Source organism: Rhinopithecus bieti, unplaced genomic scaffold (assembly GCF_001698545.2).
Source record: "Rhinopithecus bieti isolate Rb0 unplaced genomic scaffold, ASM169854v2 scaffold_19969, whole genome shotgun sequence".
Lineage (NCBI taxonomy): Eukaryota > Metazoa > Chordata > Mammalia > Primates > Cercopithecidae > Rhinopithecus > Rhinopithecus bieti.
Window position 1 is genome coordinate 2547297 of NW_016810434.1, and position 27348 is coordinate 2574644.

General features: G+C 40.4%; 1 protein-coding gene across 18 annotated transcripts in view; it reads right to left on the reverse strand.

Moving 5' to 3' along the window:
* The window catches only part of CLASP1 (cytoplasmic linker associated protein 1), a 312807-nt gene that overhangs the window by 90408 nt on the left and 195051 nt on the right, over positions 1-27348 (reverse strand). For 9 of the 18 annotated variants that reach the window (XM_017891964.1, XM_017891959.1, XM_017891970.1 and 6 more), the window contains exons 14-21: positions 26418-26488; positions 20144-20203; positions 19290-19367; positions 17324-17491; positions 16732-16781; positions 15802-15969; positions 13866-13913; positions 1580-1684 (exon numbers count right to left, since the gene is read on the reverse strand). In XM_017891964.1, the coding sequence (XP_017747453.1) occupies positions 1580-1684; positions 13866-13913; positions 15802-15969; positions 16732-16781; positions 17324-17491; positions 19290-19367; positions 20144-20203; positions 26418-26488 (748 nt within the window). Of the gene's footprint in view, positions 1-1579; positions 1685-13357; positions 13382-13865; positions 13914-15801; positions 15970-16731; positions 16782-17323; positions 17492-19289; positions 19368-20143; positions 20204-26417; positions 26489-27348 lie in introns of all 18 variants that reach the window. The other 9 variants (XM_017891966.1, XM_017891965.1, XM_017891961.1 and 6 more) reach the window with 2 other exon arrangements.

Below are 27348 nucleotides of genomic sequence, written 5' to 3' on the forward strand. Positions count from 1 at the left end.
GTAAAATTTGACCCATATGTATGAGTCAGATAACCTTTTGTGTCTCCAGGCATCACTAGGGTTCAACAGAATAACCAGAGCCAAGAAGTTGTTCCCAAGATAGACACTTCTGGACTACACTTGCACCCTGGATCTGAATGAAAACCCAGTTTAAGTTCTACAGTAAGGAGAGCATTCTTGGTCTTAATGGATTCAAGCTATCTTCAACTGCATCCCTCATCATGTAAATCCATTCCTAGCCTTATTTCCTAAACCTGCTGAAGTAGACAGGGATCAAGGATGCTCAACTTCAGCTAGGATGGGAGTCTGCTGATCTGAAGCAATTATGACTATAAAGCTTGTGTCCATTTACTGTCTATCACATGCTAAGCTTCTAATGCTCATTAAATCCTCATGAAAACCCCATGAGGGTGGGAATTGTTATCACTCAATTTACAGACAATGAAACAATGGCTCACAAAGGTTAAAAGACTCACCCAACATCACACTGGAACCAGGTTGCAAACCCAGTTTTGTCTGACACTGAAGCCCATGCTTGTAGTGTATCACACTACACAACATAACCTAGGCCAGAGGAAGGTTCTGTAGCCTCACCAAAGGCAGCACTATAAGTGATCTTCTGCTTTCTTTGCAGAAATTATATAACGTGAGGACTGCAGTTATCAAAGGGAAAGAATTTAAATTCAGAAGGTGTTAAGCAAGGCCATTCTCTATACTAAGAGAGCTCTTAAAGTTTGGTGCAGACTGAGCACTCTCTACAACAGACAGACAGTTCCTTGGGTCACAAAGGAGGCAGACAAATGTCAGCTAGTGAGGGCTATGCTGTGGGACCATATGCAGCTCCTGGGGACAGGAAGACTTCCTTCCCACGCTCACCTTGCCCAGGAGCACTCTGCTACCCAGCTCTACTCGACATGCACAGAGGGGAAGCGGGCCCCTTAAAGTTTATGTGTGGCTGGAAAGTGAGACATCAAGGCAGGATCTGAAGAGTGGCCAGAATAAATTCATTCCAGCTGTGGCTGCTTTCATGGCTAAGGCTAACAAAGCAACTGACTGCACATATACAGAGACGCAATCATGGAAGCAGCTAGGCAAAGCAAGAGCCCACATGGCAGGAAGAGAGGTGTGGGCTGCAAATGTTAGAGCACAGAATTAAAGGGGGAGAGCTTTTAATGGATTTACTTATTTACCACTGGAAAGAACACAGCATTAATAGTTTTCTGCCCAGGTACTGTTCTAAAATTACATCAGAAGGATTCCTTATCAATGCAAAAATGAGTCACAGAACAGGTTAAGTTACAATTTGACAGGCTTCAAAGGAGGGAGAAAAACTACATTTTAATGTTTAATGCTTAACAATACAAAAATGTAAATCACCTGGACAGGAGACAAATGTATGCCTGGAATGTTTCATTTTTTAAGCTTACCCAACAAACAGTAAGAATACTCACAGTATCTTAGAGCCGCAAAAAATGTGTTTTTCCCTCTGAAGTCAATATAAAGATTGTAAAATGTTCAACCGCAGAATGAGCTGTTGAATAAAACTGAGGTAAGCAAGAGCATAAAATATGTTTCTTACGCTGGGACTGTGAAACCACTTTAGCGCGACTGCGGCCCCGGTTATCAGGTGTAGAGGCGACGTTGGTGGCACTCCCAGAGCTTTGCCGTCTTGTGCGGATCCGACCTGGAGGACATAGCAAAAAGAGTGTTTCACAACATTTCCAGTAAGTGCCACCTACTCAAGGAAAGAACCCACACCCCAGAAGAGAGGCACTGACCAGCCAACTACAGGGGAGCAACAGCGTGTGTGAGCAGATCCTCCACACGAGGTCTGCCACGTCCCCCCGGGTGAGAATGCGCACACACGTGCATGTGATCCACGCATAACTGTTCTATGGACACAGGAGGAACTCCTGAGATGGAGCCATGGACCTGCAGTTGTTTAGGTTCCAACTATTTTAGTATGTTATCTCTTCAGACAAGGAAGTGATATCCATTTAAAGACATTTCCCATAATTTTTTCCAGATTAAATTTTCTTTTCTATGGTCTACGAATCTGGCAAATTTCCAAAAACGGAAAATATTAGCTGTCACTGTAAAAAAAAAAAACAAAAAACAAAACAAAAAACAAAAAACTATAGAAAATAAGAGTAATGCAAAACAAAACAAAACCAAAACCCAAAAAAACCCAAAACAAAAAAGTCTACCTTCTTAACTCAGCCATCATAGAAGCGATAGCTCCCCAGTGAATAAACGTGTTTTTGATATGTAGCATTAAACTTCTAATTTTAAAGCATGTATGTCAGTAAGTTTCTAAGATAAAGAAAAGATAAAGCTAAAAAGAGAGATACAGCTAAAAAGAATCAGTGTTAGGTGTACTAAGAGAAATGATGGCCCAAAGATAATTCAATGCTGTAGGCAGTTATGAAAAAATTACAGCAATTATTGAACCATGAAGACATAAAACTAAAAATGAATTCAGAAACACAAAATCATTAGTGATCAGACTAGCATGATTAGCGATTAAACTTTAAAAAAAAAAAAAAAAATGGGCCTTTTGGTTTCCAGAGAGCGCAAAATGCCTCTCCAGTCATAATTCAATGGGAAAACCACAACCAACTTGAACTCCCACTGGCTTTTTATGTTGTTCAAAATCAATTCCACCCCCGCAAGCAAAAAAGCTTACAGAGAAGTAACGCAGAAAGCAAATCCTAAAGTTTGAAAGAGGTTCAAGAAAGAAAGGCAAAGAGCAATGAAAGAAAGCTGGCATTAAAAAAACAGTAAAAGTAGTTAAGAACCAATGACTTTTAATAACAGTTTAAGGAAAAACTTATACACAAACTCTAGAATCTATGCAGAAGTGAAAAGCTATACCATTTACTAATAACTATATATGAGTCAATTCAGAATCCTCACAGCACATAAAGTAATTACTCCCATTTTACAGATGAGAAAACCGAGAAACAGGGAAATAAATCAATTTGTCCAATGTGACACTACTGGTCTAGACACCTGTGCCTGCCTGGCTGGCTGGCAAGGCTGAGTGACGACCTTTGACTTTCCTAAGGAAGTCACTGAGCTAAATCAAGGCAGTCACAAAGGCAAAGTGAACATGAAAAACCAACTGAATTTAAATTCTTAAACTCATTATAAAATATTTAGGTCACAAAGATTTTTTAAATGAACACGTATACTTATTTAGCTTAAAAAATAAAAACTCTCTTTGCTAACCCTCTTGTATTCTACTTTCCCCCAGCATTTGGTAACATGATCCTAAACGCAGTGTTCAGCATTCCCTTGTTTTTTTTTTTTTTTTTTAATACATGTTTTCACAACCAATAACTATGTGGTTTTGTTTTACATATTTAGAAAGTTTTAAAATTATAACACAAGGTCTATATTTTTCTAAAGCATACTATTTTGCTAATATTTTACTGGAAAAGTCACTTATGTATGTATGGATAAGAGCGGATATACTTTACTTTTTCCATATAACTAATGTTGAAATAAATTTACTTAACACCTTTCTTACTGATTAAAATGCCACCTTCACTGTTTATCAAACAGCACTTACGCGTGTCTGGGTTTCTCAGCCTTCTAGTCAATGTGTTCATACCTACACAACATCACAATACTGTGACAAGGTTTTTATTAACTAATTAATTAATATATGAGGCAAAGTCTCTTTCTGTTGCCCATGCTGGAGTGCAGTGGTGTGTGATCTTGGCTTACTGCAACCTCTGCCTCCTGGGATCAAGCAATTCTCCTGCCTTAGCCTCCCACAGGCACACACCACCACACCTGGCTAATTTTTGTATTTTTAGTAGAGACAGGATCTGACCATGTTGGCTAGGCTGGTCTCCAATTCCTGACCTCAAGTGATCCACTCGCCCTGGCCTCCTAAACTTCTGGGATTATGGGCGGAAGCCACTGCACCTGGACTGTGATGAGCTTTTTTTAAAGGACATCCTGCTAATTGGCAGGACAAGTAAATTCACCTTTTCCTAAGCCCTTTGCTCTCTTCCATATGTTCGTGCAGACACAATAATAACACCTGTTGAAATGCTGACTGGCATTATGTGAAAGTCTGGGTTAAGGGGAAAAGCTTTATAACATTGGTCTTCTCATTCATTATATCTTCTATGTTTAACTTTTTCAATGTCTTTTGGTAAAGTTTGATCATTTTTTCAAAGTTCTTACTCAATTTTTATAGACTTATTTGAAGTTGCTTTATTTTTATACTTTATTAAATTATATTTTCTGTTCTTGGCAGGTAAGAAAGGAATCGTTATATTTTGATCTTAACACACTAGGATTCTGCTAAACTTTTATTAATTCTACTAATTTGTATACAGATTTGGGGTTATCTAAATGGAATAATACCCACAAATAACTCATCAGCTTATTCCCCTCAAATAATTCACTTTTACTTCTTTGCCTTTATTGTGATGTCTTGGTCATGTAATACAATGCAAAATAGAAGCGGTGAGGGTAAGCATTGTTGACTCAAACAAGATTTTTTAAAAGAATTTCTGAAATTTCACAGAAAGTATATCTGTCAACAGGTTAAGAAAATTTGGCCACGCGCGGTGGTTCACGCCTGTAATCCCAGCACTTTGGGAGGCTGAGGTGACTGGATCACCTGAGGTCAGGAGTGCGAGACCTGCCTGGTCAATGTGGAGAAACCCCATTTCTACTAAAAATGCAAAAATTAGCCAGGTGTAGTGGCACACGCCTGTAATTCCAGCTACTCTGAAGGCCGAGGCAGGAGAATCTCTTGAACCCGGGGCGGAGGTTGCAGTCAGCTGAGATTGTGCCACTGTACTCCAGCCTGGGCAAAAGAGCAAAAAACTGCCTGAAAAAGAAAAGGAAAAAAAAAGAAAATTCATTTCTGTGTCTAGTTGCCAAGAATTTTTATCACAAACATTTGAATTTTTTGATGTTTTGATCTTTTGAGATAAGAGGGTTTTTCTCCTGAATTTGAACTACATTAATAAATTTTAAAGTATTAGGCCAGGCGCAGCGGCTCACGCCTATAATCCCAGCACTTCGGGAGGCTGAGGTGGGCAGATCCCTTGAGGACAAGAGTTTGAGACCAGCCTGGCCAACATGGCGAAACCCCATCTATACTAAAAATACAAAAAATTAGTCGGGCATGGTGGTGCAGGCCTCTAATGCCAGCTACTTTGAAGACTGAGGCACGAGAATTGCTTGAACCTGGGAGGCAAAGGTTGCAGTGAGCCAAAATCGTGCCACTGCACTCTAGCCTAGGCAACAAAATGAGACTCTGTCTCAAAAAGAAAAGAAGAAAAATTAAACCTGGGCTGAACCTACATGGTCATGACATATACACTCATATACACAATGTTTGCATGTACTCTGGTCATACTAGCTGCATAAAACCAGTGAGGGAAGTATTCCCTCTTTTCCTTTTCTCTGAGTTTACGTAAGCTTGGAATTACCTGTTTTTATTATGGTTTTTTTGCATCTCCACTGATAAACTGACAATGCAATTATCCAATGTTTGATACGTGTGGAACCATCTGAGCATGGCAGGAATTTAGAGTATCTTTTCCATTTTTATTAAGTTTATTTTGGCACGGCAGGAATAGGGCAACGAATTTAACTACTGATTCAAATTGTTTAATGAGCAGTCTTAAAACCACTCACATGACTCATTTCTTTGAAGAAACAGTTTTGGGTTTTCTTGAAATCTGTGCAATTTGTTTTTGAATTGTTAACAAAGCTGTCATAAATTTATCTTATTACCTTAATTTTTAAAAATTATTATTATTTTTTCTTTGAGACAGAGTCTAGCTCTGCTGCCTAGGCTGGTCATCACAACTCACTGATGCCTCACTTCCCAGGTTCAAGCTGTCTTCCCACCTTAGCCTTCTAGTAGCTGGGAGCAGCTGGGACTACAGGTGCATGTCACCACGACAAACTAATTTATACATTTTCTGTAGAGACGGGGGGTCTCACTATGTTGCCCAGGCTGGTCTCAAACTGGCCTCAAGCAATCCTCTCACCTTGGCTTCCCGAAGTGCTGGGATTATAGGCGTGAGCCATTATACCTGGCTTCCTATTATCTTTAAAACTCTACTGATCCACACTTATGCCTAATTTATTATTCTTAACAGTTAATTTGTACCTTTTCTGTATTTCCTCATTTTTCAAAAGTTTGCCTACTTTATTCGTATTTTCAAAAACTGAAATTTTGCTGGTTGCAGTGGCTCACACCTGTAAGCCCAGCACTTTGGGAAGCTGAGGCAGGTGGATTACTTGAGGCCAGGAGTTCAAGACCAGCCTGGGCAACATGGAGAGCCCTACCTCAGCCTCCCAAAGTGCTGGGATTACAGGCGTGAGCCACTGTGCCTGGCTTTAGTGTGTTTCACCAACTATGAAAAATTCCCAACCATCATCTCTTCAAATATTGTCTCTGCCCCATTCTCCCTCTTCTTCTTAAACTCCCATTAGACATGTTAAATTTCTTTACTATCTTGCACGTAACTTAACAACTTTGTCATATTTTCTAACTCTGTACTATAGTCTGGATAATTTCTTCCTAGCTTTCTTAATTCATGAGTTCTCTCTTCAGTTACACTGATTCTACTGCTCAACTTACCCATGCAGTTTTTTATTTTTATTTTTTTCAGACAGAGTCTTGCTCTGTTGCCCTGACTGTAGTACAGCGGTTATGATCACGGCTCACTGTAGCCTCAACCTTCTGTGCTCAAGGGATCCCCCCGCCCCAGCCTCAAAAGTATCTGGGGCTACAGGTGTGCACCACCGTGCCTGGTTAACTGTAAAAAAAATTTTTTTGGTAGAGATGGGGTCTCACTATATTGCCCAGGCTCAAGCGATCCTCCTGCCTTGACCTCCAAAATTCTTAAGATTACAGGTGTGAGTCACTGTGCCCAACCAGTTTTTGATTTTAATAATTTATTATATTTTCATTTCTAGAAGTTCCATTTGTTCTTTTTCAAAATCTGCTTGGTCCTTCTTGACAGCCTCTTACTCCCTTTCTAAAATTTCACTTTATTTCTTTAACTGTTAAGACAATGAAATGATTACTCTTCTTGGAAATTTATGGGAATTCTTTAAGATCTAGATTAAAGCTGAATTACTCCAAAGAAGATCTCTGATTTTATTTGTGTCCTGTGGACAGAAGTAATCTACAGTCAACTTAAAATGATTTATCTATTTGGGTTTTTCAGACTACAAAGGTAATGTAAATTCTGACCAGAATCCTGCATCAAGATTTTGGTTGTGCATTCTCGAGGGAGATTACTTTCCCCCTTCTAACCAGTACCAGAGTTAAGATGGGCAAATTTCTCCGTTGCTCTTTTCAGTTTAGTAAAGTTAACTTTTTGTTCACCAATGACGATGCAGGTCTTAAGTGGGCTTGGGCTTTCTGTCCTTTCTGTCCTGCACAATCATCACATCAAATGCCCAAGGACCCCAGGGTTTAGGGTGACGGCCAGCATTAGCCCTGACATACCAAGGCTCCTGCCATGCTTAGGTTTGAAGCTGTGTGGATTCACCGCTTTTACTCTAGAACAGTAATATATTCTCAATTGGGAGGATTATTCTGGCTACTAAGTTGTATATATCCTTAAAAAATACAAGTTTCTTATTTCTTTTAAACACTTATTTTACATTTTGTAACAGATCCTTAATCTGTTTTTATTCTTTTTCTCTGCTGCCTCTTACTCATAATGGATATAACTCAGCATATGAACTCTTATTTCGCTGATTTCCATCTGCAGGAAACCCAAGGAATTAGATTTGACAGCAGCTTCCTCTACAGAAGTTTAATGTTTGTTCCTGGCAGGCACCCTTGGGGGCTACAAACACAAACTACTTTAATTCATTAGCTTAGACTCTTCCAAACACCACAGTTGAAGTAAGTTTAAAACCACAACTTGTGTGAGTAGAGAGCTCAGTTACAAATTATGAGAAAAGATTAGGGTTTTTTTTCCCCCCTCTGTCTAAGGCAAAGTCAAGACAGACATCATATCAATTTGAAGATAAAGAGGATTTTTTGTGTTGTTTTGTTTTTCTCACTTGTCCACCTTGTCAAGCTTAATGTCTACCAGCAAGCTTGCTGGCTTAATGCCAACTCTCAATCTTCACCTTGGGTCAGCTCAAGGTCGTGTGATCTGTGTGTCTAGCTATTCACATCAATAACTGAGCCCTCGGGGACAGCCTTAAAAATCAGTTCAAGTTTGTCACTCCAGTCTGTGATCCTCTCGGTTTTGAACATTTCCTTACTTTTTTGGAAACACTGCTATGCAGCTTAAAGGGCCTCTGTTGTATAAAACTCAGATATATATTTATTTTATAGGAAGAGGTGTCTTTTGTTTCATTTTGTTTTGTTTTCAGTCTATTAATTTAGTAATATTACTATGAGTACCTGTGTATGTTTTTAAAAGATGATATAAAATGCTCTGTGGTAATTAGGGGAAAAAAGTTTCAATAAATGAAACAAGCAGGCTGGGCGCAGTGGCTCACGCCTGCAATTCCAGCACTTTGGGAGGCCAAGGCAGGAGGGTCACTTGATTCCAGGAGTTCGAGACCAGCCTGGGCAACATGGCGAAATCCTATCTCTACAAAAAAACACAAAAAATTAGCAGGGCATGGTGTTGCACACTTGTAGTCCCAGCAACTTGGAAGGCTGAGGTGGGAGGATCACTTGAGCCTGGGAAGTCGAGGCTGCAGTGAGCCATGATCATGCCATTGTACTCTAGCTTAGGTGACAGAGTGAGACCCTATCTCAAAATACAGATAAACAAATAAAAATAAAGCAACAAACAGTAAAAATATACTTCAGTTCTGTATTATGATCTATTAAGTAACAGAGACAAGTAGATAGATGTGAAGGAAGGAAAAAAGTCAGCATAAGTAACAGAAAAAAAAAAAGAGGTAAAGAACTGTACGGCCAAAAGAATTTTGGAGATACACACCAACAAACAAACCTAACCAGAGCAAAGCCAGACTCAGAGGAAAACAAAGACTTGTAAGAGGAGCGCAAAGCCTTCGACTTTCTTTTCTTTTCTTTTTTTTTTTAATCAGTGTTGACCAGGTTGGCCTCGAACGTGTAGCCTCACCTCCTCGAGCGCCAGGGCAACCCGCCTGAGCCACAGCGGCTCCCAAAGCCTTCAACTTTCATGGAATAAAGAAAGATCATTCATCTCATGACTTTTAAATACTGCTCCTAAGGATTCTTTTTCACTCACATTGCCATTCCTTCTAGAAAAGACTCCAAACCGGGAGAAATTCAGCCTGTGTACCAAGTGTAGTTTGTGGGCCTAGTTTCCCTATTTCCTTGTTAGGCAAATGAAAACCACTAAATAGCTTCATGTCACTAGGGTTTTCTGTTCTCTACATGTTTCAAATTTTTCAGCAAATTCCCAGATTACAGATTATAAAATTAAAAGGTCTTCAAAGTAAGTCTCCATTCTCATCACACTGGGACGTGTTGGCATACCCATCTGTTGTACACTTCACTGTTTGGGGGCATAATTAAACCAGCCTTTACTCATACACTGACATCTTTCATAGAACCAAAACCGAGGAACTCGATCATTTCTAAATTTCGCTACCTATGACTATTCTCCCCAAAAGAATAATTTCCTGCCAGGCATGGTGGCTTGCACCTGTAATCCCAGCACTTTGGGAGGTTGAGGCAGGAGGATGACTTGAGTCCAGGAGTTTAAGACCAGACTAGGCAACATAGGGAGACCCCATCTGTACAAAAGAATTAAAACATTAGCCAGGCAGGTGTGGTGGTGCACGCCTGTAGTCCCAGCTCCCCACCACTGACGGGCAGGGTAGGGAGCTGAGGCAGGAGGATCACTTGAGCCTGGCAGGTCAAGGGTGCAGCGAACTGTGATAGCACCACTGCACTCCAGAGCCTGGGTGACAGATGAGACCCTGCCTTAAAAAAAAAAAAATCCTTCATATTTTAAAATTTAAAAGAGGCTTAACACCCTTTTACTTCAATATTTCCCAGTAAAATTGTACTAAAATCTAAGTTCTTTTCCTGAAGACAAGGCTATATGGTTTTATTGTGTAATCTTAATTAAAATCACCGAAAGTTAAGTTGATATGGCTTTTGACAACATTTTAATAAACATGATTATTCCCCAAAACAATGGTTGTCAGTCCCACAGGCCATTCCAAGCACTGTAACTTTTCATTTAAAGTTACTTATTTGGGGAAAAATATGAATGCTTTTCCTAAGCGTAATAGGTTTTTTAAAAGTATGAGAATGCATTCATTTACCATATGACAATCTAATCATAAACTTCCTCATGTGCAACATAAAAGACATTATGTTTCCCTCATCAAAATCTCCAAAATTACTGAACATAATATACTGAAGACAATAACCTAGAAATAAACTTTCATCCAAAAGTTGAGTTTTTTGTTCTTTACAAAAAGTATTTTTCTAATTAGCCATAAGTGTTAGGACTCCTTGATGTGGACAATGAATAGCTCCTAAGGCATATATATTTTTCTCAATTACTATAGCAATAAAATTGCCAATAAACTCAAATGTACTGCCTAAATTTCTTTCTTGTTTTTTGAGACGCAGTCTTGCTCCGTTGCCCAGGCTGGAGTGCGGTGGCATGATCTCCACTCACTGCAACCTCCGCCTCCTGGGTTCAAGCAATTCTCCTGTTTCAGCCTTTTGATCTGTTTTGTTTTGAGACAGAGTCTGGCTCTGTCCCCCAGGCTGGAGGGCAGTGGCATAATCCAGTCTCACTGCAAGCTCCGCCTCCGGGGTTCACGTCATGCTCCTGCCTCAGCCTCCCTAGTAGCTGGGACTACAGGTGCCCGCCACCATGCCTGGCTTATTTTTTGTATTTTTAGTAGAGACAGGGTTTCACCGTGTTAGTCAGGATGGTCTCGATCTCCTGACCTTCTGATCCACCCGCCTCGGCCTCCCAAAGTCCTGGGATTACAGGCATGAGCCACTGTGCCTGGCCTGTTTCAGCCTTTTGAGTAGCTGGGACTAGAGGCTCATGCCACCACATCTGGCTAATTTTTGTATTCTTAGTAGAGACCGGGTTTCACCATGTTGGTCAAGCTGGTCTCGAACTCCTGATCTCAGGTGATCCACCTGCTTGACCTCCCAAACTGCTGGGATTACAGGGGTGAGCCACTGCACCCACCCTGTAAATTTTTAATTTAGAGCATACAACTGTTTTAAAATCATCTTGTCTCATAAGCTAGATTATAAAATATTTAAGAGACTTATTAATAAATTTTAAAAGGCCCATAATGGTTCCAAAATGCAGGTGGAAAACTCATATTGAAAAGGCACCAAGTGACATTTCCTGCAGACTTTACCTAAAAAACCACTGTGGCTTTTCTAAACAGAACAGGCTCTCTCAGTCTCACTGCTGAAACCAACAGAACAATGACAACCTAGAAGTGTTCAAACTCACAGGTCTTTCCAGGCTTTGACTAGCCAGGTGTTGCCACAGCCTGTGCAGCCCCTGTACACAAATACTGACACTCCCTGTGCTTCTTCAGCAAGGGTCTCTATTGTCGGAGTCTGAGCTCTCTATAAAAGCAATTTCTCCCAGCAGAAGGAAAACCAGAGAGTTAGTCTCCTGTACAATAATTGAGAGGGCAATTCCGACCTTACTCAGGACTGTGGAACTGATGGAAAAAAAAAAAAAAAAAAAAAAGGTTAAAAATCCTAGGGGTGGGTGGAACAACAGGCTGATTTCAATTCTGTTACATAGGCATAGAAATCAGGACATTCTGGAAAAACATATAATTTCCCACGTAATGTCTTTGCTTTCCATTTCATCTACATTATTCTCTTCCACTCTCCTTCTCCCCTCCCAGCAAGGCTGAGAAAACACTCAGGATTGTTTCTTTGGGGAGGAGAAACATAAAATTATCCATATCAGCTTAAGAAACAAAGAAAATTATCAACCAGCTTTTCAATCACACCAGCCTCTGCCTTCTGCTGTCAGACATGACGTGCTCATCAGGACAGAGGTTTCTTGTCTTTATTTTAATTCTGGAAATTTTTTGTTTTACAAACTTGTCCAACCCTAAGAACCACCAATGAGGCTGAGTAGAAATTCAGATTCTCTGGTTCCTTCCAAACTTAATCGGCATCTTCAGGGGGAAGGAGCTAAGAGTATATTTTTAGTAAGTATCCAAGTAATTCTCACGATGTGATAAATTTAAGAAAGACTGATCTTGGGACCATGTTCACCTTTAAAAAGAAAAAAAATCCATTCCTATCTTTCCTTTATGAGTCCCTTAGAAAGTAACACATGGATTACAGGAACTGAGCTGCACACAGCAAGCTAAACCCAGCCAACTTTGCATGCTAGCCCTTTAGGGCGACTAAATAATATACGAAAATGAACTAGCTCTTCCTAATTGTTAAGTAATTATCCTGAAGGTTGGTGGGTCTAAGCCTCTATTTAGGCAGAGACTCTTCCTCTAAATTTCAATTACTTAAAGTATTATCATGCGTTCCATCTAGCAAAGGAATAATATTGTCTTATATGCACTTATCAAAAACCTGCAGAGACTAAAACAACTATGTCTAAAATTCTAAAGGTAATACAAAAATAGGAAGAGCTTTCTTGAGAATGGCATAAAAAAGAAAATAAAGTGGATTTGGATATGCCTATTTCTTTCAGCATTGTTATATCCTCGGTGTGTAGTACAGAACACGGCACATGGAAGGCATTTAATACATGGTTGATGAGGGGATGAATGAGAGTAAATAAATGAATGGGGTGTGTGTCCGTAAGACAAATAAAAAATAGCATCATGTAAGTCAGTAGTACCTTTAGAGGAGAGAAAAAAAAATTTTTTTTAATTTCTTTAAATTACCTGTTAGAAAACGTTTACCAGCCTTTAGTCTGAATAATTGACATTGAAATTTACTTTCAAAACAGGAAAGGCAAATCCTGAGAGGCCCACAAAAGCACAAAAGGAAAGAAAAGGAAACAAAAGCTAAGGTAGTGCTTCAGGAGTAATAAAACCCAAGACAGGCAGTCCATGAGGACAGCAGCACACAGTGTGACATCGATGCTCCTCCCCAGAGTGTGGACTCAGCAGGAAAAACCACGCACAGCATACTTTAGTGCTGAAATTCACAAGAACAAAGACTGAACAAGAAAGGGAAGGAGAACTCAGGTAGAGGTAGGGCAAAAACCCAATGGAGACAGAATGAAAAGAGAGGAGGAGGAAGAGCGTGCAACATCTCATGCAGGGACCTTGGTGAGGACACGTGGGTACTGGGCAACACTCGGTGAGAACAGAGGACCAGAGAAAGCGAGACACACCTCGATCACAGAAAGAAACCGCTTACCCTCCGCTTTAGTGGCAGTACCATCTTTAAGCAAATTAAAACAAGGAAAGGGATAACAGGGAACAGTTAGTAACATTCAAAAAATTAAAAAGCCAAACGTTATTAGCTACTAAAAAAGCAAAAGTACAATTTAAAACAAAATTAAAAGGGAAACAAGTTCAACAGCAAAGCAGAGTCTGAAGCAAGTAAGTGTGCCTTGTACTGAAATTAGCTTGACATAGCATAACGGTTTTTTTGCCTTTGGAAAATAAAACACAGAAGGGCAGCCCAGGGTAGTGCCACAGTTGAAAGAAAGATTGGTTTTTGTTTTAGCCAACTCTAATCCTCTTAAGAGTTCCTTTTTCTTGGAAGAAAGTACCAGCAGAACAGGGCAGAGAGGAGGAACTAGAAGATAAAATACTAAAGAGTTACCCAAAGGGCAGAGCCAAGTAAGAAGCTCAGAGAAGCTTGCTCTAGCAATGCCTATCCCAACTACACGTCCAGCAGCGAAAGCTGTCGAGCATGGTACCTGAGTCCAGGCCTATGTACTCCATGTCTTCCCTCATGTGTCTGGACTCTAGAAGTTTGGAAAAGGATCATCAGCTTTAATGCTACACTTTTGCAAAGATGTCATGTGTCAACCTAAGTAGCAACTGTAACAAATTCTCACTAGGATTGTGTTATATTTTGTGTCAACCTAAGTAGCAACTGTAACAAATTCTCACTAGGATTGTGTTATATTTCAATTTTTTGGTGTTTTTGTTTGGGGACAAAATAAGGGAAATTGAGGTAGAATTCTCAGGAAACAGAGAATTTGAATACTCCAGTCTCGTTCTTTGAAGAGGTTAATACTTGACTGAAAACTTACCATCAGTGCTTCTGAAGGGTCAGTTCCATATTCTCATACCAAAAGATGTGAGGGCTTTTACTAGCACTGGGGGAAGTCTATACCAGTCATATTCAAACACTCCAAATACAGACAGAAAAACAAAATACTGAGTACTCTAATGGCTGATTTTACTCACTTTTCCAGCAATGAAACAAACACTAATTACAAATACTAAAGGTGGATCTAATATACTAAAGCATAGGTAAGTACTGAAAAACTAAACTAAAATTAACAGAACTAATTCAGTGTAGGAGGGAAGAGTTGTTACTTCTCCTTTTCTCAGTGGTTACATATGGACAACACTCCTACATAATGTTGGAATAGTTAAAACGATTTAAAAAAGAGAGTTCTTAATGACATTGTTTCTTCTCAATTGTCATGTGTGTATGAGGTATTTCCATAAAAACAAGACTGACTGAGTAGATGTTCCAGAACACGTGTCTTTCAAATTAATAATGTTCCTATCACAATCACACTTTCTTCCACCTTACAGGGCAATAGTTTAAAAAGAACCTTTATATAATTTTGTTTTGCCTCATATAGGTGGCTATTATTACAAGTAATCTGCAGGTATGGAAAACAGACTTACAGATTCCATGGCCTGCCCCAGGTCACAGAGCTAATAAATGGCAGACCCTAAAGTCTTCTCTGAATGCTATTTGTTCACTGTGCTTCCGATGTTGAAAACATTTTCCGAACATTAGTTTTAGAACTGACTCTGGAATGTGTTTGAAAGCTACATGAGTAACTCCACCTCAATATTTCAGGAAGTTTAAATTTTGTTCATTTCCATAAAATCTAAACTAGAACCAATCCAGCTAAGTCCTCAGATTTTGGCTTTGAATGAATTAGCTCTTACAAAAACAAAACGAAACAAACAATTAGCCTGACACTTAGTACGTGTTAAGCATTTGCTGAAAATATAAGTAGCTGATTTGTCACTATGTGAGACAGTAAAATTTTGAAAGGAATTTTTTAAAACTTTTTTGGGCAATCCTCAGAAGGCATGCTCCTCCCAAGGTGACACATGGAAGGACAACACTCGTTTGCACAGACATGATTATGCTGATTCATGAGCTCATCACATTCCTTCAGATTCCTCCTGCCACTCCCCACAACCCAATCCGATGATCCCTGCCAGCTCTGGTTATATTCTCAAATTGTGAAATACCTAACTACACTACCTTTGGTGAATCCCTCACTGAACCTGCTGGCTCTGCTCCCACCAGTGTTAGAAGGGGAAAAAACTTAGCTTTGACAATATGGGAGGTGGCTGGGCTTGCCATGGAGGAGGAGGAAGAGTTGAGGAAAGGATGTGCTCAGTGCCACCCACCCTCCGAGCACGCATGTACTGTGTACTTACTCATCACTAAAACAGATGATGCACCAAAGAAAGGGACACTCAACAAGGGTAACTGGCTGATCAGCAGCAAGTGCACAAAGCTACTTAGATTTAAACAGTAGCCCTGCCACAGTGAGACTTGCCTCAATCATGGGTTTTTGCATTTTGCTAAGAGGTAAGAGTCATCTCTTGCAGAGCAGTGCAGGAGGGAAAGGGTGACAGTGGTGTGGTTACCTAAGGATGCGTATGACCCTGGAGGCAAAGCCGCTGCAGAGCTGAAAGGCGTCGTGCCCGCAGATGAGACTTTGGATTTGGCACTGGCTGCTGCGTTCACATCAATATCACTTCGAGATCGCTGGAGGGACCCAGTCGTTGACACAGATTTGGTACTAACTGTAGAAGCTTTAGTGATAAAGGAGGAAATATGAATAAGGACTACATAGAATTTTGAAAATACACTGCTAAAATTTGATGTTGTTTTGCTTTCCTGAAAACAAATACCATGTTTTAACAAATGTTGGAGCATAAAAAACTGACCAACAGTTTTTCCTGGTCCCAGAAGAGAGTTCAATGCTGAAGGAAACTAAAAGTGACCTCAACTGTAATGTATTAATTACATTTGTTCTCTTGTAATTGAAGACTATAAACCCCAAAGAAATGGACCATGTTTCTGCTTGCTATGAAGAAGTGAGATACGGAAAAAATGCTCACGTCTATGGAGTCTCCTCATGAAATGACATAACTGTGCCACGCCCTCTTTCCTAGACACCCTCCTCTTTCTGGAACATGCCACTCTCCCACCACTAACCACCACCACACTGCTGCTGCTGCTCAAAATGCCACCAAGATGTCTTCACTGTCTCATCAAAGGATCAGAGACAGGAGGTGCAGTTTGTGGCAGTGTCAACATGCAGGGGAGGTGGGGAGAAAAGGTCACAGAGCTCCATTCCTAAGTCACCCCGTCAATGTTGTCCTCAGCAGCGAGTGGCCCTGACAACGCGGAGCTCTGCTGGAGAGTCAGAGCAGGGCAGAGCAGGCTACATTCAAGCCTATGAAGGAACTGAGAGCAGGCTGCCGGCCTCCCGTGCCTGGGCAGCCTCTCACAGCTGCAAGTACAGACCACCAGAGCCGAGAACAGGCCTTCTCCGCGGCTGTCAGTCTCACCTCTAGATGTGGTACTTCCAGTAGGACTTCTTTTGGCAGACAGCGGACGACTAAAAGTAAAAATGTATACTATTTATTACATGTACTTTATCCGAATTAATACAAATACAAACTACAACAGGAAATTATTACAATGAAGAATTATTTCAAACACAGAGAGTGAAACAGTCACTACAGACAGAAATTAGAAACACAGAACACAGAGCAGAGCTGACAATATATTAAGTCGCAGAGTTTGACTGCCCTCCATTTCCAAACTTGTCTCCAGGTTCACACTTGCATCCCCTGAGAAGACTCACTCTGAAGCACTGGTGTGTACAGTTCACACTACTCCACAATTCATTTATGTTATTCTAAACTGTATTCTAGGACTGCCATATAAATTTAACTGAAAAACAGTATGGTAGAGACCAAAGCAACCTATTTCTTACCACTCCGTGGTGGTATCTTACTTTGCACCAGGATCTACCTGAAGTAAGGGGGTGTTGTAACAAGCACACATGTAAAAACATAGCTAGAATTTGTGTTTTCATGCGACAAACTTTTAAACACAAATTCTCAGATGAATGATAAGCAAAGATGAATCCCTTACTTTAGACTCTCTTGAGAGCTGGAAGACGAGCGGTCTGACTGAGGCAGAGACACTATGCTGTCTGAGTTCTTCAGGTGGGACTGCAGGGCTTTCTGGTAGGAGGACTCCAAGGTGTGGTATAAGTGCTCTGCTTCTCTGCTGAAGTGACTGTGGAAACCCCAGTAACATCTGGAGGAAACACACAAAATCCTGGTCTAATCCAAGGATCCAAACAGGTCTTTCGCTGAACTCTGGAGTACACCACAGAGGATTTTCAAGGACTGGAAGCCTCAGTTTAGCTGCTAATAGTAGCAGGAGAGGGTGAACAAAGGAGACCTGGTACGAATCCCGGCCTCACAATTTTACTGTCTTTTAGACAATGGGCAAGTCACTTACCCTCTCTCAACGTCAGCCTCATTTATAACATGGGAATTAAAGAGTCTAACTTGCAAAACTGGGGAATCTTAGGGAAGGTGCAGCTAAACATCTAGGACTATACCTAGAACACAGGACAGGCTCATTAAAATGGCAGCTATTATAAATTCAATTACACATCTCTTGATATAAAGTATTTAAAACTGCCTTAGGTGACATGTGCAAAAGAAAAATTTTAAAATATTCAGAGCCACTTGAAATCGGTATCACATTATGACTAAAGACCAAGAAAAAATGGGCTGGGGATGGGAAGGGTCCAATACAAGGATAAAAACAGCATAAACAGATCATTAACAAATCCATTCCTAATAGTTTTCAGCAACGACTAATTATGTCACTTATTTTGGTAGAAACCAGCCAAGAAAAAATTGGCATGAACACTGCATAGTTATAATAAGCTCAGAAACAAGTGAAATATAATTTAACTGTGAAGGCAGTCAAAGAGCAACAAGTACTAGATCAGGATGTATCAATGCAGCTAAGTAAAACCATAATGTTGCAGATTAGATTTTAGCATGTATCAATTAGGAGAGTTGGTCAACTATGAGAGTAAATTCAAAAAAAATCACAGATGCAACATTGGCAGCAGTTATCAATGCACTGCCCAGGAGAGAATGTCTTAATATCAAACTTCTGGTATTTACAGTCACAGTAGCAGAAATTATTTCCAAGGCCGGACGCAGAGGCTCACACCTGTAATCCCAGCACTTTGGGAGGCCAAGGTGGGCAGATCATGAGATCAGGAGATTGAGACCATCCTGGCTAACATGGTGAAACCATGACTCTACTAAAAATACAAAAACTTGGCCAGGCGTGGTGGCGGGCACCTGTAGTCCCAGCTACTCGGGAGGCTAAGGTAGGAGAATGGCGAGAACCCAGGAGGCAGAGCTTGTAGTGAGCCGAGATTGTGTCACTGCACTCCAGCCTGGCTGACAAAGTGAGACTCCATCTCAAAAAAAAAAAAAATTTCCAAGGAGGTAACAAATACAGAGGCCATGCCCACATGATTGGAGGAAACAGTTCTAATGGCAAAAGTACCTCATTTGTGAGACAGAAATAGCAAGTTATCACTGTGATAATCCCAGGCATTAGGTCAATTCAAATCCCCTTAATATGATTCACACCAAGGAATCACAGATGCTTGCAAAGAAGTGACTGCAGGGAGAGAATTTCCTGTGGCCATGATTTTTCATGGTAAATCATTAAAGCAGCTTTGGATTATAATATGGCTTAATGAATAAATGAATACATTGAGTATGTATACAAGTGCCTTCCAGAGCTATGTGATAATTTGTGATGAATGTAAAAATGAGCATTCTCTTGTCTCCCTCAGTCCTGTTTATTCACAAGGTTGAGTGACGTTATAAAAAAAGACAGAAATATTCCAGAATGGCCTATTGGGGGTCATGTTTAAAATTCATGGTTAACAAATATGTTCAAGTAACTTAACAAGTTTTTAATAAGGCAATCCATATAATTCATGTGAAATACAGAAATAGTTAATAGTTAATTTAAAATAGTTAATTTAAAAGTGGTGTACAGTAAAACTTACTTTCTGGCTTCTATTCTTGCTTCGGAATCAGCATCATGTATTCCCTTCTTTATTGTTTCAGCTAATACTGATATGTGTCTAGATATTTAGAAAAGAAAGCAGTAACAATCATAAATGTATGGTTTAATGCAGATGAAACCAGGTGGGAGAAATAACTTCCAAATGGCAACATGGAGCTGGGAGTCTCTGTGCCAAGGCTGGTCAATTCCCAGGTGGCTAGGCAAAGCAGAGCACTCCTACAGTCCGACACCCAAGCTCCACTCCAACCCACCCATACCTAAAGACTTTCATAACTCTGTTCTCTTGTGGGATGTTTTTTAAAAAACAAAAGCTGATTTTTTTTAAATTTGCACTTACAGCTCAATCTTTTATGAACCCCAAAACAAAATCTTGTGTTTTCATATCAGAACTAGTTTCTATGGAAATTGTGAGATAATGACCTTAATATTTAATAGGCTGTCTACACCAAATACAGAGGGAGAAAAAGAAAACTTTCAAATGAGTGAAATTCCCTGAAGGACCTAACAGCTACAACTTGTCTACTAACAGCAACTTTAAACAGTCACCTCATGGGAACTGAAAGGGATGTCAAGCAGCAGGGCCAGAGTCAGTCAGAGTTTATACTGGCTCTGCAGCTGTCAGAATGCACATGGACACAGTATTTCAACCAGTGAAATTCACTAAAAGTGTCTGCGAATATTATGTGACCAACATCAGTAAAACAACAGACGTAGTCATGAAAACAAACGCATCTATTCCTCCATTCTTACAGAAAGCCAGCTGGACCACTCACCAAAGCATTCACTCTCAAGATTCAAATCAGAGGGAAAAATGGTTTCAAATCAGATGCTCACCGTTCTAGTGAATGTGTCTGCCATTCTTGTAAAAGCAAATCTAAAAATTCAAAACAGCGCCTAAAAGTATTAAGAAATACACAACTTAATATATATTTTACTGAAAATGAAACAGCATTTTCTTAAGTGACCCAATACTGCTTTTATAATTAGCAAATTTCTTCTGATTTTATGATTAGAAAAACGGAACATAAAGAATGAATCAGAACTGACTAAAAACCAAAGCAAATCAAAGTAATGAAGCACCTACTGGTACCACAGGGATACAGGGACAGGATCCAAGTGTTTCTGTCCAATCAGAAGCTTGCACTTTATGGCAACATCACTAAAAGGACTTACCACTGTCATTTGTTTTTATACTATCCTAAGTAATATGTTAATAGAAAATGTACACATGCACAGAAGATCAACAAACACGACAGAATCAGGTCTTTGCATTAATTTCAGAAAATGCTTTGCACAAAAAAAGTTAAAAGTACCTTGAGAAACTAAGTGCTCTCTATATTTTCACGCTAAGAAGGCCCTAAGTAGTGCTTACAATGAATTTTCTCCAACTACTGTGCTTTCCTCTGACCAACCTTTCAGCATTCTTCTGTAAGCCTTTTCACTTTTATGATTTTTCTTGGTCTGATTTGTGCACAAAAACAATTTAGATTACATCACCACTTCAGGTTCTACCTCTACAAAATTTTCTTTTTCTGGCTGGGCACAGAGGCTCATGCCTGTAATTCCAGCACTTTGGGAGGCCAAGGTGGGCGGATCACTTGAGGTCAGGAGTTCAAGACCAGCCTGGCCAACATGGTGAAACCCCGTCTCTACTAAAATACAAAAATTAGCCTGGCATGGTGGCGGGCACCTGTAATCCCAGCTACTTGGGAGGCTGAGACAGGAGAATCACTTGAACCCGGGAGGTAGAGGTTGCAGTGAGCCGAGATCGTGTCACTGCACTCCAGCCTGGGCAACAGAGCAAAACTCTGTCAAATAAACAAAACAAACAAACAAATAAAATTTTCTTTTTCCTAAGTCTAGCATTTCTATTTTTGTATGAATAAATCCTAATAGTCCTAGGAACCCATTCAAGAACACACAATCAGAAGTAAAATCTTTCTCTAAAGAAATGACCAGTCTTTCTTTCCTACAATCTTCCCAATTCACAACTTATAATCCATACACAATCATTCTATACATCAAGGCTGGGAGCAGCAGCTCATGTCTGTAATCCCAGCACTTTGGGAGGGCAAGACAGGAGGATCACTTGAAGCCAGGCGTTTGAGACCAGCCTAGGCAATAAAGCGAGACAAAAATTTTTTTTTTTTAATTAGTTGGGCCAGGTGCGGTGGTTCATGCCTATAATCCAAGCGCTTTGGGAGGCTGAGGTGGGCAGATCATGAGGTCAGGAGATCAAGACCATCCTGGCTGACACAGTGAAACCCCATCTCTACTAAAAATACAAAAAATTAGCCGGGTGTGGTGGCGGGCGCCTATAGTCCCAGCTACTCAGGAGGCTGAGGCAGGCGAGTGGCGTGAACCCAGGAGGCAGAGCTTGCAGTGAGCCGAGATTGCACCACTGCACTCCAGCCTGGGTGACAGAGCGAGACTCTGTCTCAAAAAAAAAAAAAAATTAGTTGGGCATGGTGGCATGCACTAATAAAGTCCTAGCTATTTAGGAAGCTGAGGTGGGTGGATTGCTTGGGCCCAGAAGTTTGAGACTGCAGTGAACTATGATTGCACCACTGCATTCCAGTTTAGGCAACCAAGTCAGACCCTGTTTCAAAAATAAATAAATAAAAATAATTATTTACTAACCCTTTACCGTATGTCAGATGCTGGAGATCCAATGATAACCAAGACACAGCCCACAGAACAAAAGAGACAGTCACATTGCTAGAATGCAAGGGGCTCCAGCAGCTCACAGGAGAGCCATGCAGCTTGGTCCTAGGGCTGGCAGTGGTGGGGCCAGAGGGGTAGAGCAAGTCTTTTCGAAGGATAAGACACCAACTACACACACCCATTCCTCACCATCACCTTCCCTATTCCTGCCCCAATCTAGACCACGTTTATTCTACTTTCACCTTTTTGCCTGTGGCATTTCCCAGTCTGGGTTTTCTTGGCTCTTTACTGCACTTATTCCTACTCATCTTTCAAAATGTGGCTCATTTTTAACCCATCTATGAAGCTTCTTGGGAAAACATCAGCAAGCTTTAATCACTGCTGTATCTGAACTCCTAATTCCACAATATATATGATAATGTCAGAGTGTGTGTAATCCATTTGTTACCAATGCTACAAAGCCAAGCTGAGTACAGGCTGTATATGTAACAGAAGGTGCACTGCTTTGCTTACACCGCACTCTTGAGCTCCCTCTCCCTTTCTGAGGGCAGAGGGCAGAGGGACTGGGCAAGACGGTCCCTATTACTTCTCTCAGCATTAAGACACACAGTTCTGACTGACACCCACTGGCTAAATACAGAAACAACAATCTGAGTGTGTGGTTCAGAAACTGGTGAGGGTGGCGGCATTTCTATTGTCACAATGACTGTGGGGTGCTACTCATATTTAGTGTCAAAGGCCAGAAATGCTAAATGTTATGAAGTGAATTTTATCTCCCTGCCCCACCAAATTAATATGTTGAAGTCCTTACTCTCAATGTGATGGTTATTTGGAGATGGGACCTTTGGGAAGTGATGAGGTTTAGACGAGGCATGATAATGGGGCCCTCATTATGAGATTAGTGTCCTTATAGGAAGAGATAACAGGTAGCTTGCTCTCTCCTCCCTCCCACCCTGCTATGCCTCTCTGCCATGTGAGGACACAGGAGAACACTGGTCTACAGGCCAGGATGAGAGTCCTCACCAGAATCTGACCTTGCTGGCGTGCTGATTTTGAACTTCCAGCCTCTAGGCCAAGGGTGTCCAATCTTTTGGCTCCTCTGGGCCACCGTGAAAGAAGAATAATTGTCTTGGGCCACAAATAAAATACACTAACACTAATGATAGCAGATGAGCTTTAAAAAAATCTCATAATGTTTTAAGAAAGTTTACGAATTTGTGTTGGGCATTCAAAGTTGTCCTGGGCTGCACGGTTGGATAAGCTTGCTCTAGACTGTGAGAAATAAATCTGCTGTTCAAGCCATCCAGTCTGTAGTATTTTGTAATGGCAGCCCAAGATGATGAATCCCCTAAACATCCTGCAATGTTCCACAACAAAGATCTGTGTCATCCTATTGGAGAAATTTTGCCTTACGCAACGAAAAACACATTCTGAATTTCTCTTGGAAACCTAACAATAGCGAAATGTAAACAACAGCAAGATGAAAATAACAACAGCCACAGCTGCAACAAATTAAGCTTTCACTAAATGTTTTACCTAATGACTGAATCCTCCAAACCTTATAGAGGGGTACCCTTATACCTAATGAGTCAGACGAGTAAGTGGGAGAGGAATGTTTCAACTGATGCTGGTCAGGTTCTGAAGTTCACAATCATCTCTCTGGTGTGCTGACTTTACATTCTCACCTCTAGGGGGAGCTGAAGCTGCTCCATGCTAACCCTAGGAGAAGCTGAACCCTAGGTCAAGGGTAGACTGCATTCCGCGGGGGTACACACTTGAGTCACACAGTATGGAGTTACATTTTTTTCAGTGGAAGGTATAAATTTCTTTTTTCATGATTTTAGATAGCTGGATTATTCCTCTTTTCTCTTTTTGTCTTTCATGTAGCTATTAATGAGATGGATCTAAAACCAACTACTAGGTGTATATCCCAAAAAAATGCAGTCAGTATGAAGAGATACCTGAACTCTCATGATTATTGCAAGACTATTCACAACAGTCAAGATAGGGAATCAACCTAAGTATCCATCAACAGATGAGGAGATGAAGATGGCGCAGCACACACACACAACAGCATCTACTCAACAGATGAGGAGATGAAGATGGCGCAGCACACACACACAACAGCATCTACTCAACAGATGAGGAGATGAAGATGGCGCAGCACACACACACAACAGCATCTACTCAACAGATGAGGAGATGAAGATGGCGCAGCACACACACACAACAGCATCTACTCAGTCTTAACAACAACAGCAACATAAAGCTTGTCATTTAAGACAACACAGATAAACCTGGAAAATATTACCTTAAAAGAAATAGCCAGGCATACAAAGACAAGTACTGCATGACCTCACTTATGTGTGGAGGAATCCAAAAAGGTCGACTCAGGCTTGGTGCAATGGCTCACACCTGCAATCCCAGCACTCTGGAGGTTGAGACCAGCCTGGGCAACATGGTGATACCTTATCTCTATAAAAAATTTAAAAATTAGCTGGGGGTGTGGTGGCACACACCTATGGTCTCAGCTACTTGGGAGACGGAGGCGGGAGGATCACTTGAGCCCAGAAATAAGAGATTGCAGCGAGCCATGAGTGTGCCATCGCACTCTAGCCTGGGTGATAGAGTGAAGCACCACCTCTAAAGTAAATAAAGTTGGACTTATAGAAGCAGAAGAAGAATGGTGGTTCCCAGAGGCTGGGGGTTGGGAGAGCGGGGAGATGTAAGTATGCAAAATGTCAGGTAGATATGAGTAAGTTCAAGAGATTGATTGTACTTCATAGTGATGGTGACTATAGTTAGTAACAACATATTATATACTTTAAAATTGCTGAGAGATTTCAAGTGTTCTTACCACAAAAAAGTAAGTATGTGAGGTGATACACGTTAAAGAGCTTGATTTAACCATTCCAAAATGTATACATATTATCAACACAGCATGTTGTACACCGTAAGTCTTCACAATTTTTACTTGCCAATTAAAAAAATAAAGGTTGGGCATGGTGGCTCACATCTATAATCCCAGCACTTTGGGAGATCAAGGTGGGAAGACTGCTTGAGCCCAGGAGTTCGAGATCATCCTTGGGCAACAGAATGAGACCCTCATCTCTAAAAACAGTAAAAAAAAAAAAAAAAAAAAAAAGATTAGTGGGCCATGGTGGTGTGTGCCTGTAGTCCCAGCTACTTGGAAGCCCGGGAGCTTGAGGTTACAGTGTGCTGCACTCCAGCCCAGGTGAAAGAAAGAAAAGAAAGGAAAGCAACAAAGGAAGAAAGGCAAGAAAGGAAGGAAGGAAAGGAAAAAGGAAAGAAAAGGAAAAGAAGGGAAAGAAAAAGAAAAGGGGAAGGGAACAAAAGGGAAAGGAATAAAAGGAAAGGAAAAAAAATTTTTAAAACGGCAGTCTGTGGCCAATTTGTTAAAAATAATAAAATAAATTTTAAAACGACAAATACAGATACAGAGCTGCTGCATGCTTAAGAAGGTCTTGTACCCATAGAAACCCAGCAGGATCAACATGACACCCCAGGGAAAAAGGCAAACAGCTGGCAAAGGTCATCTGGGCTCTAAATCTTAGAGTGAAGGATTCTTTCACAGGGCCAGAATCAAGACACACAGCTATGGGAATGGGGCCAAGAGGTTGCCCAAGCCTGCCAGCAATTATCCTATAAGACTCCCAATACCGTCTACTGGAAAAGCTTTAGCAGTATTCATGAATTCCCTGAAAACCTACACAAAACTATTCTGTACATTTACTACTTGCTGGAAAGAGGGTCCATAGATTTTAATAGACTCTTAAAACACTCAAGAATCACAGGTCTGAGCTAAAACAACACAGTCTTTACTCCTCACACGTAGTTTAGGGCAGCTCACCAGGACACATAAGACAGGGACTTGGGAACAAACCCCTAGCTAGTTACCCAGGTTGTATCTGCCTGTGTCTTCTGGATATATCTCCCACAACTGCACAGAACTAAGTAACGGTGAAGATTCAGAATCCCAGAAATCGCTACACAGAAGATGCAAACAACACATACCTTTCAAATATGAAACTACTGCCATTGATGTTTATGGTATTTTTTTCTTGCATGCAGTTACTGCCTTTACTCAGGGAATAGGGCAGACCAATGACAAAGGTAGGAGGATTATCACAGGAAAAAAATGTACAGGGGGTCCTCTCCCCTTCTCCTTCTGCCACTGGCCCCCAAACTCACTCTCTCTCACACAGGCACATACACACACACACACATAGAAACATAATAGAGGTTGTCCACATTCATTTCCCAAAATATTTACATCTTGATTCTTCAACTCAAAGTCATTTATTGCAGTGATTTTAAGTAATACTAAGCATTTTAAACATGAAATTTTATCCATGGAAGAAAATTTGGAATTTGTTTTGGTTTTAAACAATTTAAAACAAAGAGAAAACCCTTTAAAATTTACCTTCTAACAGCGACAGACTTAGAGGTACAGTTGCTTGTTATGACAGGTATTAACCTAGGGATGTGTGTGTGCTGTGAAGAACAACAAAAAACAGAGGTGAACACTTGCAAATACAGAAGTAAAACAAAATTAAAAGAATCACTTCCTCACTAATCTACTTATATAGCACATATACATTCAGATTAGAATGTCAGTGAGTTTTAAAAGAAAAAAAGAATTCACAGGATATTGTCAAAAGCCATTAGAAAATGTAGAGTTAAGAACAGGCAACATGATGACATGAAGGTAAGCCTAGAACAATCATTACTATGAGGTCTAAATTAGCTCAGCTGCAGAGATCTGAGTGGGTTTGAAAGGAGTCATCAGACCAATATATTTTGATACTGTTTCAACGGAAATATCCAATAATGACCTTGGGTTTAACAGTTAAAGTAGGCAGTGCAAGTAAGAACAGTAAGAACTAATAATACAAAGTAAATAACCAAAATAATCAAGAATATTCTGGATAGACTTTAGACAACATCATCAAGCCTCAAAGCTTCAGGAGCTGCTTCTGGGCAAAAACGACCTGAAAGTGGAAGGGAGGTAATGTGGAAAACCGTTTTAAACCTTTGTGAACTATTAGATTTTGTTAAAAACTTGTGTATAAATTACTTGGATAATTATTTAAATTTGAACAAATAAGTGCCTAGAAAATCTAACCAAAGAGAATATTTTGTTTCTGTGCTTATGTGCAATTAATTAAACTTTTGGGTGAACAGCAAAACCACAAGTACCAATACCGAAAATGGAAGGACTGGGATTAAGGAGGTTAAGACTAAGAGTAATATCTAAGTAACAAGAATACAATATAATCTCAGGCCGGGCGCGGTGGCTCAAGCCTGTAATCCCAGCACTTTGGGAGGCCGAGACGGACGGATCACGAGGTCAG